Source organism: Pelodiscus sinensis, chromosome 25 (assembly GCF_049634645.1).
Source record: "Pelodiscus sinensis isolate JC-2024 chromosome 25, ASM4963464v1, whole genome shotgun sequence".
In the NCBI taxonomy this organism is placed as follows: Eukaryota; Metazoa; Chordata; order Testudines; family Trionychidae; genus Pelodiscus; species Pelodiscus sinensis.
Genome location: NC_134735.1, coordinates 5,401,868 through 5,420,548, shown reverse-complemented (window position 1 = coordinate 5,420,548; position 18,681 = coordinate 5,401,868). Strand labels below are relative to the sequence as shown.

Below are 18,681 nucleotides of genomic sequence, written 5' to 3'. Positions count from 1 at the left end.
GAAACTGATCAGTTTCAACAGCGGCTGAATCTGGACGCCAGTTCTGACTTACATACAGATTCAACTTAAGAACCCCAGGCATCCCCAAGTCAGCTGCTGCTGAAACTGATCAGCGGCTGATTCCAGGAAGCCCGGGGTAGGGGCTTCCTGTAGTCAGCCACTGGTCAGTTTCAGCAGCGGCTGACTTGGGGACGCCTGGGGCAGAGCAGCTGGGGTACTGCTGGGTTGGTCCAGTAGCGCCGCCGCTCCTCGGCGCTACTGGACCAACTCAGCAGCACCCAAGCTACTCTGCCCCAGGCGTCCTGATTCAGCCGCTGCTGAAACTGACCAGCAGTGGCTGAATCAGGATGCCTGGGGCAGAGCAGCTGGGGTGCTGCCGGGTTGGCCCAGTAGCGCCCAGAGCGGCGCTACGGGACCAACCGGCAGCGCCCCAGCTGCTGTACCACAGGCGTCCGGAGCAAAGCCGTGGAGCACGGGGGCAGCGGGACAGCCCAGACGCGCCGTGGCTGTCCTGCTACCCTCGGGCTCCGCGGCTTTGCTCTGCTTTGCTCCCCGTCTCCCTGGTCTGCAGACCAGGGGGACGGGGAGCAAAGCGGCGGAGCACGCGGGCAGCGGGCAGCCCAGACGCATCTGGGCTGTCCGCTGCCCGCATGCTCTGCCACTTTGCTTCCTCTCCCTGGTCTGCTGGAGACCAGGGAGACGGGCCCCGTTCGTAACTGCGGATTCGACATAAGTTGGATCTGCGTAACTCGGGGACTGCCTGTATTTCAGTTTCCTTTGTGAGCTCGGGTGTTTCACAGTGCACATCTCTCTAGCTGCTCGGGGAAGGGGAAATATATAAATAAAATATGTTTATCGACTTTTATCTGTTCAAGCTTTGATAACGCAGCTCTGTTAATTTGTACTTCTCTATATGTGATCTCTTTGGTTTGCTTTTGACTTTGCCCTCCAGTATGTGCTCAACAAAATGCAAATTCTAATTAGCTCTTAAAAAGAAGACGTGTATTTAGTATACACACACATATATATATTTAAAAGTGTATAAGAGCTGGTCTCTGTCACCAACAGAAGTTAGTCCCATAGAAGATATCACCCCTTGCACTTTGTCTCTGTGAAATACTATTTGGTATGTGGAAGATGAATACGAAGTTTTTACAGGTTGAACCTCTCTACTCCGGCACTCTCTGGTCCGGCAACATCCGTGGTCCAGCATGATTTTAATTAGCCAGATGTCCATGTATCATGGGTGTGACCATGTTTCCCGCAGTTCCATAAAGTTTGTTTACAGCCCCCTGCCCTGGCTCTCCGTGTTCTGTGCTGTGATTTAGCTCTAATTTGCCCCTCAATGTCTTCTCAGAATCCAGTAAGCAATGGAAGTATTGGTCATGCCAAGGCCACCCAGAGGATTCAGGGGGCCTGGGGCAAAGCAATTTTGGGAGCCCCTTCCTGGCTCTCTCTGTCTCAGAACTCAGGCTTCAGACATTCTCGTGGGGGCCCCTGTGGGGCCCAGGACCTGGGGCAAATTGTCCCACTCTCCCCCCCCCCCCCGCTCTGGGCGACCTTGGGTCATGCTGCTAGACAGTATTGGCCTCCTGTGGTCTGGCAAATTCTTTAGTTCAGAACCAGACAGGTCTGAGGGTGCCAGACTAGAGAGGTTCAACCTGTATCTGAAGAACAGCGACTTCTCCCACAAACTAGGGACACAGCAGATCGGCACTGGATGGTTCATGTTTCTGAGACCCTGATGTTTGCTCTTAGATCGCCAATTAGGACCCAGCTTGGGGAGGGCTGATCCAGTACCTTCCCTCACCAGGTGCTTGGGGCCAGACTTGCAAAGGCAAGTAGGCGCCTAGTAGGATTCACTAAAGCATCTGAGCAAGTGAGGCAGCCAACACTCGTTGAAAACTTATGGGAGTTAGGTACCTCACACAAATACCCACTTCTTAAATTCCCACTGGGCCCTTATATGTATCGACAGGTGCCTAAACACATTTGTACCACTGGTCCTAGGGAATGGTGTCCCTAGCCTCTGTGTGTCTGGAAATGGGTGACAGGAAATGGAGCATGTGAGGATTCCCTGTTGTGTTCCCTCCCTCTGGGGCATCTGGTTTTGGCCACTGTCGGCAGACAGGACAGTGGACTGGATGGACCTTTGGTCTGACCCAGTACGGCCGTTCTTATGTTCTTACGTTCTTAGAGACTGGGATTCATTATCACTTGGTCACTGTGTGCTGCCTTGTAGAAGTGAGTTTGTTCAGTCTCAGCCCTGGTGTCCATGTCATAAAGCCACTGCCAGAGCTGGAAGTGACTGATGGCTTTGATAACTGCCTCCACAAAGAGAGAAGTCAAGTTCCAGCCGGGCCGTGAACACTGAGTTCTCCTCAGGGCAGGACTGAGGCCTGTAAGTTGGAGAGCGTCATGGAGAATCTTGCCTAAGCAGAACGTTTCCGTCTCCCAGGTTGTCCACTTTCATGTCACAACGTCACTGAGTGGAAATTAAGGACGCTACCAGCCTGGGTATTGCACGTCCTCCATCAGAATCCTTCCTGTCCGCAGGGTTCTCAAAGGAGTAAACGGCTCGTTAAACCTTTCCTCTGATTCCTGTGTCCTCTTTCCCCAGCTCCGTGTGGTGGCCATCTGACTTCTCCAAGTGGAATGATCCTGTCTCCAGGCTGGCCTGGCTTCTACAAGGACTCGCTGAACTGTGTGTGGGTGATAGAGGCCCAGCCGGGATATCCCATCAAAATTACATTCGACAGGTGGTCACTGAGGATTAAAAAATAGCATGGCTTCTATTTAACCAATCAGCACTGCCAGTGGGTCTCACCCCGGTCTCCCTGAAGTCAGTGGAAAGATTCCTGCTGACTTTGGGCCAGTCCTGCATTGACACCAAAGAGAGGCGCTCATGAGCGTTCTGTTCCAGTCAGACCATTTATTTGGCAAACATTTGGGCTATGTCTACACAGGCGGTTTCTTGCTCCAGAATTATGCAAATGAGGCAAAGCGTAGAATGTCGCTGAGCCTCATTTGCATACCTAATGATCCGCCATTTTTGCAGAAGAGGCTCTTGCGCCAGAAGGAGCTGTCTACACTGCCCCTTCCTGCGCAAGAAAAACCCTCTTGCGCAATGCCGTTATTCCTGAAAATAATCACTGTAGCCGCATTGCGCAAGAGGGTTTTCCCTGCGCAAGAAGGGGCAGTGTAGACACTCCTTCTGGTGCAAGAGCCTCGTCTGCAAAAATGGCGGCTCATTAGGTATGCAAATGAGGCTTGGCGATAGTCTATGCTTAGTCTCATTTGCATATTTCTGGCGCAAGAAGCCGCCAGTGTAGACATAGCCTTGCATAATAGTCCAGAAGAAAAAGAAAGGGGGGGAGGTTGATGATATTTTACTTGTCATTCAACCAACTCAAGCTGGCCAAGTCCCCCCCCCCCCCCCCCCCCCCGCACCCTGAAAATGTGAAATTTTGAAATTTGTTTTGACATGAAAATAAATGAACAAAGCAGAAAGGGTTTTTTAAAGGGCATATTTCCCCACCTTCTCTCCTTTCTGTCTGCTCCCTAACCCTCACCACAGCCCTGCCAGCTGGGTAAATAAGTATCTGTACGACCATTCTGCAAGAGGAGAACTGAGGCTAGGAGGGCGTGGAGCTGCAAATAGATTCAGTGTCACCGCCATATAGGAACCATCCGGCTCCTATGTCCCAGTTCTGCACTCCAGCCACCATTTGCGACGGTCTAACCAGCTTTGAGGATGAGTAAGCCAACCTCTTAGGGTGGCTAAAAACAAAGAACTGATCTACATTTCTAGCCAGAGCTACGAACAAGTTGAGCTGTTTCTGATTTTCAAAGGAGAGGAAGCATGGTGTAGTGGGAGGGATAGTTGCTTGGATTTTGACAGGGTCCTGAATCAATTCTGTGCTCCAACACAATGACTTAAGACAAGATTTGTCTCTAAAAACTTCTAGGCTATGTCTACACTCGCGGCTTCTTGCGTGAGAAATATGCAAATGAAACTAAGCGTGGAATATTGCCGAGCCTCATTTGCATACCTAATGAGCTGCCATTTTTGCAGAAGAGACTCTTTCTCTCGAAGGAGTTGTCTATACTACCCCTTCTTGTGCAAGAGAAACCCTCTTGCGCAATGCCATTATTCCTGAAAATAATCGGCGTGACTGCGAGTGTAGACATAGCCTTAGGGTGTTGTGGGCATAATTGCATTCAGCGAGGCCTGCACACACTCTGGGAAAGAGGGACTAACAAATAACTGTGATAGAAAATTTTAAAATTCATTACATTCTGGTTGCAACTTTGATGCAGAAACAGGACAACACATTCCTTTTCGCCATATGTATTCCGGAGACGCGTTTGCAACCTTTTCATAATTTTTTCCAAATTCCAAAAGTGAGATGCACAGTTCAACGCCACCTACATCACCAATGAATTTGGCACGTTAATTACAGGTCTCTCCCTTGACATAGAACCGGGTGGAGAAATTCACTTGCCGTGCATTTAAATCAAAAGCTTTCTGGGAGGGCTAAACCTTCCAGCGTGGTCACTGATTTCAGAGAGGTGGATTGTCGGCAATTCCAGTTGGCTGCACAAAGAAATGTTGCTGAGGGAGGGGCATGTAATTGAGAACATATTTATCGGGGATTGTAGAATTGACGCATATAGTGACTTCTGCGTCTCAGTCACTCTGATGATCATGCTTCTGCATATTATGATTAGAAGATTTACCCAGCATTTCTTGGGCCCTTAATTCAAATACTTTTTGTTTTTCTTCATTTAAATCATAGCTCTGGGGTGGGGCTGGGGAGAGGGGTTCAGGATGCAGGCTGCCCGAGGAGAGAGGACAACCCCAGCCCTCTCTCACCACAGCAGCTTGGGGCCAGGTGAGAAGCATCTGTCTATGGCTGCTACAGCTGCAGCAGGCACAGCTGGGAGAAAGGTGCATGTGCTCTGGCTGGGGGACAGACAACCACACAAACAGGCAAACTCTACTCCTTCTTCCAGCTGCTGCACTGAGGCTATAGCTGTTCTGGTTCCCATCTCTGGGCCCTTGCTGCCCTCTGTGGTCATTCTGCAGTACAGCTGTCCCTGATAGCAGACCCCTCCCTATGGGTGTATCTAGACTGGCATGATTTTGCGGAAATACTTTTAACGGAAAAGTTTTTCCATTAAAAGTATTTCCGCAAAAGCGCATCTAGATTGGCAGGGATGCTTTTGCACAAAAAGTGCTTTTGCGCAAAAGCATCTGTGGCCAATCTAGATGCGATTTTGCACAAGAAAGCCCCGATCGCCATTTTAGCCATCGGGGCTTTTTTGTGCAAAACAGTTCTTCCCTGTCTACACTGGCCCTCTTGCACAAGTATTCTTGCGCAAGAAGGCTTTTTCCTGAGCAGGAGTGCGAAAGTATTTGCGCAAGAAGCACTGATTTTGTACATTACAAAGTCAGTGCTCTTGCGCAAATTCAAGCAGCCAGTGTAGACAGCTGGCAAGTTTTTGCGCAAAAGCAACCACTTTTGCGCAAAATCTTGCCAGTCTAGACGCACCCATTATCTGTTTTATGAGAAACAATCCCATTCCGGGCACATCCCATTGTCCTGGCACAACCAAACTCTGACCTTGCTTTAAGTTAGAAGAGGAAGCTGCACAGCAAATTGGTGGTCCTTGTTGTTACTGTTTTAGGGATAGTAAATTGAGACTAATCAGCTAATCGAGTAGTCGATGGAATTTCCATTGACTACTTGATTAGCCAATGGAGTGGGGGGGGGGAGGGGACTTGCCACCCCCGCTGCGGCTCTGCAGTTAACCTGGCCCTGAGCTTCTCAAAAGACAAGACAGACAAAAAGTGAGCAAGGAAATGCTTTGCCGTAGGCCGCACAGCAGGCCAGGGGTAGAACGGTGATTTGTGCTCAGGACTTTCTTCGTTCAGCCTCTTGTATGGTGGACCATGTTATTAGGGATGTGATCGTGTCCACATGTCCACAGTTAACCAATGAGCCTGTATCAGAGACAGTAGCAGGTGGGCAGATGGGAAGGGAGGCGGTTCCTCTCTTCCCCCCCCTTCCCCCGCGTGTAATACACTGTAATACAGTGGATACACTTTTACCAAAATAAACACATTTTTAACTTCCCTAATTGTCTCATGGAAAATGCCAATTTTTTTGTCCCTGGCAGGTTTAAGACGGAGGTGAACTACGACACCCTGGAAGTGCGAGACGGCCGGTCCTATTCCTCCCCCTTGATAGGTGTCTACGATGGGACTCAAGTTCCCCAGTTCCTCATTAGCACCAGCAACTACCTCTACCTCCTCTTCTCTACTGACAAAAGCCACTCCGACATTGGCTTTCAGATCCGCTATGAAAGTAAGCGTGACATGCCGCAGCCCAAAGGACTCACTCAAAGGCTCATTGCAGCTGCTTCTTTCTGCCATGCAATTAGCACTGTGACTCTGAAGTGCTCGGAGGTCTTGAAGCTCTTGCAATCGGATAATCGCCCCGCCGTATTGTCTTTGTTTTATGTTACTTACAACTAGAAACAACATCTGCAGAATACAATTATTTCGCCAGGAAGCCAGTTCGACTTCCTCTTTCTGTGTCATCCCCTCCCCTTAGAATGAATCGGTGGCCCCTCAGATTTCACAGAAAGCTGCCAATGAGAATCCCCGTTTGTCAACTACCCATTCAAGTGCCGTCCTTGCAGTCATTCGAGTGATTTTATTGGAGTCAGAGGAAGGGGCTTGGTTGGAGAGAAGGACTTGCATGCAGCACTGTGATTCTTATTCGCTGGCTGGCATTTATGAATGTGCCCATTACAGAGGCATCTGCGTGTGCACTGATTGAGTGAGGCACATGTTTGCGGGCAGGATGTGTTCTCATACCATGGCTGTGCAATTTGTGCATTGCCTATTGATTTCAGCAGCAGCCTTTTTTTTTTTTGGTCCATGTTTTCTCTCTTCAAAGAACACCTGCCAGTCGCTCTCAGTGCTATTCTGGATGGTGTCTGTGTGGCTGTCTATCATTCTGTCTTCTTATCTGTATACGTAGATAGGAGGGTAGTTGCACATATAAATATGTGTCGCATACAGAAGTAAAATTATAGCCCACAACAAACTATGAACAAACTCAGCAAAAGAAAGGGATATTCTTGCTCCTCGTCTAGGACTGTACAGTCCAGAATAATAACCCCACAATGTTGTTGATGATAAAAACACTTGTCAACCAATGTCTCCCTCAACAAATTCTCCACCTGTATGTGCGCGTGCGCACACACATATAATTGGTCTACACACACAACCGTTGCTCAATATACACTCATACGTCCAAACTGTTGACACATTCATGCACCATTGCTCAACACACACACGCACTGTTTCTCAACACGCACACACATAGACACCACTGCTCAACACACACACACACACACCTTCCAGAACCTTAGTGGATATAGCTCTGTCCCCCACCAAACTGTGGTATCCCTCACTGGTATCCTTCAGCTGAGTGACACCAAACCTTCCTGTTCTAGGAAGTGAACACTATGCTGTCCTTGTGCTTCCCAGTCCAGGGATGATCCAGGTCCAAGGAGCAGAACTGGACCCAGCCCGGGTTTTGTGCATGTTTCTCACTTAGCATCAGAGAGATTTAAAAGTTCATGATAAATTTCCTCCTTCCCGTGCAGCCATTCTACAATGTAAGATTCACAGAGGTATCTGGTGAATCCCATTACATCTCTGTGCATTTCTTTGCTGCAGCTGTGAAGCTCCAGTCAGACCACTGTTTGGACCCTGGGATCCCCGTCAATGGACAGCGTCATGGAAACGATTTCTACGTGGGAGCTCTGGTGACGTTCAGCTGTGATTCAGGCTACACCCTGAGCGACGGGGAGGCCCTGGAGTGTGAACCTAACTTCCAATGGAGCAGGCCCCTGCCCAGCTGTGAGGGTGAGGGGTCTGGAACAGAACCTCTGGAGAAGGGAACTCAAGAGGGATACGTTCTCAGTGCTGTGCACTGGGCTAAAGCCCAAGGCAATACAAGATGGTCTTTATGCACCATCCGTACACTCAAAACTCTGCCGTCCCTTGGGTACCCATGGCATCCATCAAGAGTCCATGATATCTCCAGGCTTCACAGTAGCTACCACAGTTACTGGAGGTGTCCAGAGCAGGGATTGTTGAGTTTTTAACTGCACCTACTCCGGGAATGTTTTTAAGGTTTTCCCAAGCAGAGTTTCCCATGGGATAGAGGAGTGTTGGTATTCACTAAGAATAAACATCTCAGTGTTGGGGGGCTGGAGTAGTAGGTTTTAAGGTGAATTTAGAGAGCTTGAGAGGTGCCCAGTTTACAGCCTTGGATGGCAAAGTCTCTGTTGATGCTCAGAAAAGTTATAGCAGCAGAATTCTTTCCCCTCCCGTACTGCCCCTTCAGTGTGCTGCCGTTCTCATCTGGGACAGTTCCTTGGGGAGCAAACATGTGGTTTAGAGTCCAGGACCCATTTTCTTGGCCGTCACTCAGCTGGCTCTGGCATTCTGTCGCTGGCAGTGCCCAAAGTGCAGGTGACACGTCACAAGAAAATAGAGGCACCTCTAGCGCACTGGCCATGGTGCAAAGTTATACACGGGGAAAAGGAGGGTTCTATTCCCTGACCTCCGGCAGTAAGCATGGGTATGCCCTGATGCAGGAGTTCTGATTGGCTGTAACTGTGGGTAGTATCACCGGTCATAACATTAGTCATCCATTGTAGCGAGCACTGGGGGGTCACTCCGAGATTTTGGTAAGTGGTGAAGGGCCACCCTTTTCCATAGAGGAGGTATGGGGTTTGGGATTGAGTTTGGGTGCAGAAGGGAGCTTGGGGTAGGAGATTGGAGTGCAGGAGAAGGGGTGGAGTCTCAGCTGGAGTTTGGGTGAAGGGGGGAGTTGTGATCTGGGGCAAGGGCTTGAGGTGCAGAGTCCAGGAGGAGGTAGGGATGCAGGAGAGGATTCTGGCCTGGAGGAGGGATGTAAGAGGGGGTGTAGGATCTGGGAGGAAGTCGTGACCTGGCAGCTGCATGGGGAGGCGTGTAGCAGAGGGTTTGGATGGTAACCTGGGGCAGGAGGGTGTGGTGACCTGGATCAGGGAAGTGGGGAGGAAGAGGCTAGGGTGCCAGAGGCAGGATGTGGCCAGCAGGTAACTAGGTAACTCCTGGCCAGCAGCCTGGCAGGACCCCAAGCCCAAGACAGGCTCCCTGCCTGCTGCAGTCCCAAGCTGCTCAAAATGGCTGGCTGCTCTCTGTGGCTGGCTGCTCTAGAGGCTGGGGGGAGGGGTGGCTTTGGGCGCTGTCACCGCCCCCAGCAAAATCTCTCAGCTCCCACTGCCCTGTTTCTGCAAGGCCTTTCCCTCCCCCCAGTGTCAGGGTCAGAGAGCCACAGGGAGCAGCCAGCTGCTTAAAGCAGCTACCTGCTCTGTGCCTGAGGGTCCCTTCTGACCGCTACAAGCTGGTTGCAGAAGTCTTTCCTTTGTACTTTCTAAATGCGCTTAGCCTGGATTTTGTCATGTTGTCTCCGCAAGGGAAGACTCTAGAAGGGGGAGATGAGCCAACTGTGACCCTTTCCTGTCTCGTATATCCCCACCCAATTCTCTCTAACCCTTTTCTTTTTTCCTATCCATGTCTGATTTTAGCATCTTTGATTTTTGCAGCTCTTTGTGGAGGTTACATCCGTGGCTCCAGTGGCACCATCTTATCCCCAGGCTTTCCTGATTTCTACCCCAATAACTTGAACTGCACCTGGGTGATAGAAACTTCTCATGGCAAAGGTGAGACACTGCTAGGGCTTGAAAAGGAGGAGGGCTGAGGGGAAATGGGGGAGTTGGCGTCAGGTAATGATTATGGTTCAGATGGGCAACCCCTAAAAAAGCTAGGATAGGTTGGTATCTCTCTCTTTTGTTCCCCATCAGTCCTCGCAGAAGTGACCTGGGAATGTCTCCAAGGGTTGGGCCGAGACCAAGACTTTCTTAGTACAGGTTGAACCTCTCTAGTCCAGTCCTCTCTGGTCCGGCATGATTTTAGTTACCCAGACATCCAATTAGCATGGGTGTGGTCAAGTTTCCTATAGTCCCATAAAGTTTTACAGCCACCAGTCCTGGCTCTCAGTGTTCTGTGCTGTTCTTTAGCTCTACTCTACCCCTCAATGTCTTCGAAGAGCCAAGGAAGCAGTGGAAGTGTTGGTAATACTGCTAGACAATATTGACCTCCTGTAGTCCAGCAAATTTTCTGGGTCCGCACCAGAATTTTCTGGTCCCAAGGGTGTCGGACCAGAGAGGTTCACCCTGTAGCATCTCACCTTTTTCAGGAATGGGGAGAGGTGGCCTAGTAACATAGGTAGATGGACCCAACCCTTCACATCCAAGCTTTGGCGAAGTCCCAGTCTGTAAGTGAACCTGGCTGCTGGTATTGGTCTCACATATGGACTGGAGCAGACTGTCAGATCTCTAAAGATCCTCACTGTCCAGTTCCTCTTTGCTAAACTGTACTGCTCCGGTCCATCTCTGTAAGGAAGGGAAATCGTCCACAGTGCTCTCGCAGACACACGTCCATGCAGAATTTTTACCAACATTTTAGAAGAGACATTGAATTGTCCTGTTGCTAAGCTAATGCAGAGCACAGAGACATGACACCTTCTCCGAAGATGTAATGAAGAGGCTGGTTGTGCTTTCTTCCCTCCACGTGAACAAAAGAGAATCTCCTGCCCCAGGTAATCCTCATTTTCAAACAGTGGAGCTGTTTCTATGCTGGTCTTTTAAAATTCCTCTGAAGTGTCCTGCCACTGATACAGCCAGTTCATAATGCAAGTTGGAGCATCGTCAAGGTTGCTAAGGTGTCCGTCGGTACCGATCCGCCATGGAGTCAGTCCCAGGCCACAACTCAGAGCAGGGCTAGATAGTAGGGAGCCAGACTGACAAAAGGGCTAGTTGAGATCTGGAAGCTGAACTCTCCTGAGAGTCTGACCTTTCATGGCACAACAGAAGGCCCTGGGTGTGGAGCTCTTTGGAAAATGTTGGTCCCAGCCTGGGAGTTCTCAGCACTGGAAAACTCCCTCCCTGAGCTTGCTGGAAAATCTGGCACGTGTTGGTTAAAACTTCTGTACTCTCTAGCACCGTCTCTACAATAGCTCCCACCATTCTGATGGGAAAATGTAAAAATGGCATACGGGCCAGAGGAAAGAGAAACTGGGTTACTCTGAATGTGTTGGGTTTTTTTCCCTCCCCTTTTTTCTTTGCTATGCTCCTTCCTCGAATGCTAATTACCAGCATCCTGCTGGAAATAAACACCCACAACCACTGAAATCTCTCTCCTTCCCCAGCTCCCGTCGGCTTTAAAGGCATTTTGCTTCTTAGCGTTATGACTCAGCTGTTTGGCACTCCGTTCCCCTTGCCTTGCTGAATCACCCTCCCTGCATTTCTGTGGCACCCTGCATTAGGCACGCAGAGATCATGCTGCTGTGTTGCGGGGAGGGAGGGAGGGATCAGGAAAACATGAAACCAAATTAGAGTTGGGTGGGAAAGGAGAAAATCCATCAGAGGACGTAACGGAATTATACAAGGTTGCCCTTTATGTCGGGTAGTCCTCTCCCACGTTGCTCCTGGAGTTCAGACAAGCCGTGTTCAATTACCAGCACAAGGAAAGGGAAGGTGCTTCTGAGGTTTTCCTTTTAACTAATGCTTTGGGGAAAGGCAAGAACATAGTCAGATGCCAGTCTGTGATATACAGTAGATACATCCTGTTTCTATTGAAGCTGCATGCACTTTCTTAATGACCTGTTTTTTGCTGGGCTTTACTGTATTAAACTGCCGAATGATGCATGACAGGGAGATTTCCCATCCCTGTTCAGCAGCCTCTCTCATCCCTGAAATAAGATGCAATGGGACTGATTCATCCCAAGTGAACATTACAGCGTTTGGGATGGATTTGGCTTGGTGGGCAGCAAAGAGGCTTACACCTTCTGTTGCTAGTGGGGCCTCATTGACTTCTGTCGCATCACCCCCTTAATGGCAGAACAGACTCTTATTACAGCCTCCTCTCTGGATTCCCTCACCTCTAACGTTGTAGTTGCTCGTTGAAGTCAGAACGTTGACTGCTCTGGCGTGAACAGGCATGGGATGAGTTGCCCTTTGCAACGCTCAGCGTTTACCAGTGCCAGCTCAGCACTGGCTTGCAGCACCCCCGTGCGATTCCAGTCCCAGGCTGCTCACTCACAGCTCTGACTGCTCGAATCCTGGGCCTACGCACACAGCTCTGAAAGCATGCCTTGCTCCTCTGCTGAGCTTCCTTCCAGCTCTCCCAGTACACCCAGCTCGGCCTCGCAGCACGCTCTCAATGGTCCGAGCTTTGACTCCCCCTCACGCACAGTTCTGCCAGCATCTTCTTCTGTACCAATCTTGGGGACCGGGCACAGTTTTCATGGTCCCATGCTTGGGCTGGCGGCACGCATGACTGGGAACGGATGGCGTTTCCAGCTGCCAGGCTCCGCATCTGTTGGAGATTGTTCCTCAGGCTTGCAAAGGGATTCCTCACATTGGAGACACAATGTACTATGCCTGTGGCAGATTAGCAGCGGCTTCTGCTGGGATATTTATTGAGTCCATAGCGGGGGTGCTTCCGTTTCGGACGAGATGCTGAAACGAAAGGTCTTTTCTAGGGATGTCAACGTGTAGTTGGTCCCACGGTTAGCCAATCAGCGTATCGGTTAATCGTAATGACAGCGCGCAGCTCCCTGCCTCTGCTGTGCCTGGGGCTTAGCTAGACTCTCCGTCCTCCTCACGTCTGCTGCAGTCACCTTGAGCTGCAGATCTCGCGGAGGGGTGATACTTTCTAGTCGGAATATCAACGATCTCGCCAGCTCTGATCCCTGTTCTCCCCCCGCTTACGTCCCCTTTGAAACTCAACACTCTCCCACGCACCAGGCGAAGTCCCGACGTAGCCCTTCAGTCCTGCAGTGGAATTTTACATCCTGTGATTTATAATGCATCTGTAAACAAATTGCCTCGTCAGATCCTCTTTCATAATCTGGGTTAGGAGCTCATTTTACATGGGCATTAATGCTCACTCCCCACCCCCCAGCTGAGGACTTGGTGGAGCCAGTGGGTGCATTCCATTTCACCAGCCACGCATGTGAACATGAGTGAAAAGTGACTGAGTTTTAGTGTCAAACAAGCACAATTCCCCATTGTCTTCCTCCTTGCACTTCCTTCTAAAAGGCGTGCCTTTGCTCTCTTGAGGACAGTCGGCATGCTGCCATGATTCCGGAATGCCAGGCTCTCCAAGATTGGGAGGGACAGTCCTTGCAGAAGGGCAAGTTGACTTCCTAATCCCGTCAGAGCTTAAAACCAGCAGGAACACACCCGTAAGCTGTATCAGCCGTTCTCTGAAATGGCAGCTTTACTCTCCAGAATCTCAGTTTGCAGTTTTTTTTTAAAAAAAGTTAGTCTCTAGCTGGGATGCTTGCAAAGAAAACGTTTAAAGTGAGTGACTGCAGAGATGAGTGTTCAAAGAGCCTGGAAGAATAGCTCAAAGAAATGTGAGCTGCTCTGTGCACCTTGATGAGAGGTTAACTCAGACACCAGCTTTGCTCGCCATGTCATGGTGTGTGTGTGTGTGTGTGTGTGTCTGTGTGTGTGAGAGACAGATGGGTGCAGTTTACTGTGGGTGAGGTCTTATTTTGATCCCATAAAAGCATGGCATTTTGGAAGATGCTAACGCTTATTTTTCCCCCCTTTAGTCAATTCATATCCAAGCCTAAATTACCCGGCAGAGCTTATGGCATGTTCTTTTCTTCCCAAAGGGAAGTCAAATCCAGGGTCCTTAGCAGTACCAAGCAACATACACAATCATATTCTAAACATCTTCACGAGGTACTGTTTCATTTTAGTAACAAAATGGGCAGGGCTTATTTTGTGGGTGGAGTCTGGAGGAGTACAGCCTCATTTTTCCCCCTTTCCCAATCTGTCCCGCTGCCCATTTATTGATTTCTGAGATCGCCAAAAGGTACGTCAGCGGGGACCAATTACAATAGTGATTTCCTGGTCAGAGGAATACCAATTCTTTTGGTACAGGTCCTACTGGGGCAGCAAGCCCTGTTAGGTTGGTGACAGCAAAGGTGATGATCTCCTCTGGTCCAGCAAGCTCCCTCATTTGGGACCAGTCAAGTCCCAAGGGTGCTAGACCAGTGAAGTCCAACCTGTATAGGCCATGGAAGAACTTTTACTTGGTAACTATTAGTCCTTCACTGCCATGTTCGGAGTGAATAATAGCAGATCGCTACTGTAAAGCATGTTTTCATCTAGGGATCCTAAGCATTTTACGAAGGAGCTGAGCCTCATTATCCCTATTTTACAGATTAGAAAACTGAGTCAGAGAGCAGGGTTAGGTAATGCCACTCAGTGGCAGAGCTGGGAGGAGAACTGAAATTGTCTTACTCCCAGGCAGCTAGGCCACTAGACTAGCAGTGAAATACTCTGTAGCACATACACCAATTTCAGCGTATTGCTCACATGTAATAAGCAGAGCCAAAGTTCAGAAAGAACTGGGAGCAGTTCTTTCTGAATTTTTGCTCTGCTTATTGCATGTGAGCAATACACTCCTTTTCTAAAGGCAACAGCTGGGTGGTTGTAATAGCTTTTTTTTATGGGCCCAAAGGCACTAATTTACATTATGGACTAATGGGCTGCAAAATTTCAGTCTAAAAAGAGTTTAATTTTTTAGTCTGAAGGGAAAAAAAGGGGTGTTTTTTTGTTTTGTTTTTAATCTGGTCACTTCAGAGTGACCCAAATGATTTCTTCCCCCCTAATTTGGTAAAAATTAATTTGCTTTCTGGCTGACACATTTTGTGCTACAGTCATTTTCAGACCAGAGCAACGTGTGAGTCAGAATGACCAGTTCACGTACATGTGCCTGTCGTCAGCTGAATGAGTTTAGTTATAGGTGCTGCTATTAGAGTATGCGATGAGCGAACAGCGTGATTCCCCTGCTCATGTACATGTATCCGTGCTAGCTCCTATCAGACAAGTGCTGGAGTAAATCGTGGGGTGGACACGGTAGCATAGGTCGCAGCAGTGGGTGTACATGCAGGGCTGACGAGAAACTTCATTGAGCCCTGGAAGGAGCCATCTCCAGGCCCCCTGAAGGGGTGGAGTCAGGAGGAAGGGGCGGGGCTAGGAGCAAGCCTTTCCCACCTAGCTATTCAGCTTCACAGAGTGCACACCTATGGGGCCATTTAAAGGGCTCGGGACTCGGGCTGCTGTCAAGTCCAGGGTAGAAGCAGCCATGGCTGCGAGCCCTCTGACCTTTTCAATTGCAGGTCCCCAGGGCACCTGCACCCTTTGCCCCTCACTGTCGGCAGCCCTGGCCGTGCAGAGTACAGCCCCTTGCTTTCAGGCGCTACCATGGCAACTCTGCAGTTCACATTGGCACTAGCTCGATGGAACTTAGCATGAGCATGTGTAAGCCAGGAGAGGAGTCAGACCCCTGGTTTGCGGGGTCGGCCCCGTCCTAGGTGGCAAGAGACAGCACGATGTAGGTTGTGCCGCCGCAGCACGTCCGGCGAAGACGTGCAACACCAGTGGGAAAGAGCTCTCACATCGGCGTTATAAAGCCACCTCCATGATCGGCAGAAGCTATGTCGGTGCGGGAAGCTCTCCAGCCGACAGTGCTGTCCACACCCGCGCTTATAGCACTGGAACTTATGCTGCTTAGGGCGGGTGGTTTTAGTTACACTGACATGGGCTATAATGTGGACCAAGCCTTAGTTTGAGACCAAAGTACTGCCAATCAGAAACACCGCCCCCTCCCCCAGCTCAGGGAGTTGTGGGGAGGTGTAGGGGACCGAGCGCTGGGAGTCTGGGTTCTGTTCTCAGCTCTGTTACTCACTCAGGGTATGTCTACACTAGAAAGTTAGTTCGAACTAACGGACGTTAGTTCGAACTAACTTTCCTATGCGCTACACTAGCGCTCCGTTAGTTCGAACTTAATTCGAACTAACGGAGCGCTTAGTTCGAACTAGGTAAACCTCATTTTACGAGGACTAACGCCTAGTTCGAACTAGCTAGTTCGAACTAAGGGCTGTGTAGCCCTTTAGTTCGAACTAGTGGGAGGCTAAGGCTTCCCAGGTTTCCCTGGTGGCCACTCTGGCCAACACCAGGGAAACTCTATTGCCCCCCTCCCGGCCCCGGAGCCCTTAAAGGGCCACGGGCTGGCTACTCACTTTGTGCCAGTTGCAAGGCTGCAAGCACCCGTGCCTGCACAGCCTGCACCTGCCACACTATGAGCCAGCCATCCGAGGGCTCCCAGCCCTCCACTGCTCCCCACGACCAGCCTGGCGGCTCCCGGGAGCCTGCCCGGGGGCGCAAAAGGCGGGCGCCCGCCTGGTCAAGTGCGGAGATCGTGGACCTCATCGAGGTTTGGGGGGAAGCCTCCAATGTCCACGATCTCCGCACTAGCCACCGGAACGCGGCCGTCTATGGACGCATGGCTGCCAGCCTGGCCGCCAGGGGCCACCAGCGCAGCCGGGAGCAGGTGCGCTGCAAGATTAAAGACTTGCGGCAGTCTTACTCCCGGGCCTGCCTGCCAGGGGCTGACCCGGAGGCCTGCCCCCACTTCCATGCCCTGGACCGCATCCTGGGGCCTCATGCCGTCCCTGCCCCCCGGGACGTGATTGACCCCGGGGCAGAGGGACCGCTCCTGGACACCGAGGAGGAGGAAGAGGGCTCTGAGAGCCAGGAGCCTGCTGCCAGCCTTCCCAGGACCCGGGACCCCCGAGGCACCCCACAGAGCCGCTCGCCTGCATCATCAGAGGCCGGGGAGGCATCCACCTGTGAGTACCCTCGTGTTCCCCTTATGTGTACGGGGGGCTGGGGCGAGAGGGAGCCCCGGGACCGTGCGCCTGGGCCTTGCCCACTACGGAGCAGCAGCTGGGGATCCTGCAGGGGCCCTGGCCTTGCAGAGGGGAGCTGGGTTTCACACACCTGGGCCCCTGGGGTAATTGACCGCTGGTCTTCTTGCACCACAGCTGCAGCACCGGGGACTGCAGGGCGCACCACCCCGCCTGCAGCAGCCGCCCGCGCCCGGGCAAGCAGGACAGCCAGGAACCAGGAGGACTACCAGAGGCGGCATCTCCGGTTCCTGGACCGACAGCTCCGTCTCCAGGACCACTGGGTCCAGGAGGACCTCAGGCTGCGCCAGAGGAGTCTGGAGGCCCTGGAGGAGCAGGGCCGTGCCCTGCGAGGCCACCTCCAGAGCCTGCTAGACCGCTTTCCATTTCCTCCTCCCCCTGCTCCCCCTCTTGCTCCCCCTCTTGCTCCCCCTGCTCCCCCTCTTGCTCCCCCTCTTGCTCCCCCTGCTCCCCCTCTTGCTCCCCCTCTTGCTCCCCCTGCTCCTCCTGCTCCTCCTGCTTCCGCTCCTGCTTCCTCCACACCCCCTGTCCTCTCTGCCCCCCCCTCCACAACCATTCCCCACCGACGCCCCCGGACCCGCAGTGTGGCGAGACGGGAGAGGCACCCAGACTCCCACCCCTGAGCTTTCCTTTCCCTTCCTCCCTTCCCTCCCCTCCCCTTCCAGCTCCCTCGTCCCAGGTTTCCCCCTCCCTTCTCCCACCTTCATTCCTCCCTCCCCCACCCCAGTTCTCTGAAATAAACAGACGTTTTTGTTGGAAAAACAGGTGTCTTTATTTGACAGTAGGTAGGGAGGGGAAAGGGGAAGGGGGGGGTAGGGTGGAAGAAGGCCCCGGTGGGGCATGCAGGGAGAGGTCAGTCCTCCTCCTCCTCCACCTGGAAGCTCTCCCGCAGGGCTTCCCGGATCCGGATGGCCCCCCGCTGGGCTTCCCGGACGGCGGCGGTGCGGGGCTGACCGTAGTGTCCAGCCATGCGGTCAGCCTCAGCCATCCAGGCTGGCAAGAAAGCCTCCCCCTTCCGCTCACACAAATTGTGGAGCACACAACATGCCGCCACCACGGGAGGGATGTTGTGCTCGGCCAGGTCCAGACGGGTGAGGAGGCATCGAAAGCGGGCTTTCAGTCGCCCGAAGGCCCCCTCCACCACGATGCGGGCCCTGCTCAGCCTGTTATTGAAGGCCTGGCGGGAGGGATTGAGGTGTCCCGTGTAGGGCTTCATGAGCCAGGGCTGCAGTGGGTAGGCGGCATCCCCCACCAGGCAGACGGGCATGTCCACGTCCCCGACCCTGATGTGGCGGTCGGGGAAGAAGGTCCCGTCCTGCAGCCGCTGGCACACGGAGGAATTCCGGTACACCCGGGCGTCGTGTGCTTTGCCGGACCAGCCCACATTTATGTCCGTCAACTGTCCCCGGTGGTCACATACGGCCTGCAGGATGACGGAGAAGTACCCCTTGCGGTTCACGTACCGGGACGCCTGGTGTTCCGGGGCACGGATGGGGATGTGCGTCCCGTCGATGGCCCCCCCGCAGTTGGGGAAGCCGAGGGCGCCGAATCCCCGGATGACGGCATCCGGGTTGGCGAGGCGGACCACCCTGCGGAGCAGCACCCGGTTGATGGCCTTGACCACCTGCGGAGAGAGACACAGCAAAGCGTCAATCAGTGGGGCGCCCGGGTGGCTGGGAGCGTGCGTGCCCTGGCAGTGCCCCGCGCCCCACTCCCGGAAGCAACCCCCCTGGCGGCGTGTAGTACGGCCGGGACA

The 18,681-nt window shown here is 52.1% G+C and overlaps 2 protein-coding genes across 2 annotated transcripts in view; both read left to right on the top strand.

Annotated features, from left to right (window-relative positions):
• Positions 1 to 18,681, top strand: part of CSMD2 (CUB and Sushi multiple domains 2) — a 743,482-nt gene that overhangs the window by 489,127 nt on the left and 235,674 nt on the right. The window contains exons 16-19 of the mRNA XM_014578911.3: positions 2,621 to 2,759; positions 6,184 to 6,371; positions 7,757 to 7,945; positions 9,679 to 9,795. Coding sequence (XP_014434397.3) covers positions 2,621 to 2,759; positions 6,184 to 6,371; positions 7,757 to 7,945; positions 9,679 to 9,795 — 633 coding nt within the window. The remainder of the gene's footprint in view (positions 1 to 2,620; positions 2,760 to 6,183; positions 6,372 to 7,756; positions 7,946 to 9,678; positions 9,796 to 18,681) is intronic.
• LOC142819915 (uncharacterized) lies at positions 15,947 to 17,918 on the top strand. The gene is made up of 2 exons (XM_075908793.1): positions 15,947 to 16,847; positions 17,043 to 17,918. Exons 1-2 carry the CDS (start codon positions 16,298 to 16,300, stop codon positions 17,546 to 17,548), a joined length of 1,056 nt encoding a protein of 351 aa, XP_075764908.1. The 5' UTR covers positions 15,947 to 16,297; the 3' UTR covers positions 17,549 to 17,918.

Bases quoted from the DNA above. Each gene is read 5' to 3' on its own strand.
- LOC142819915 (XM_075908793.1), top strand. From the start codon at position 16,298: ATGAGCCAGCCATCCGAGGGCTCCCAGCCCTCCACTGCTCCCCACGAC. The intron at 16,848-17,042 runs GTGAGTACCCTC...CTTGCACCACAG, and splicing joins GGCCGGGGAGGCATCCACCT to CTGCAGCACCGGGGACTGCA.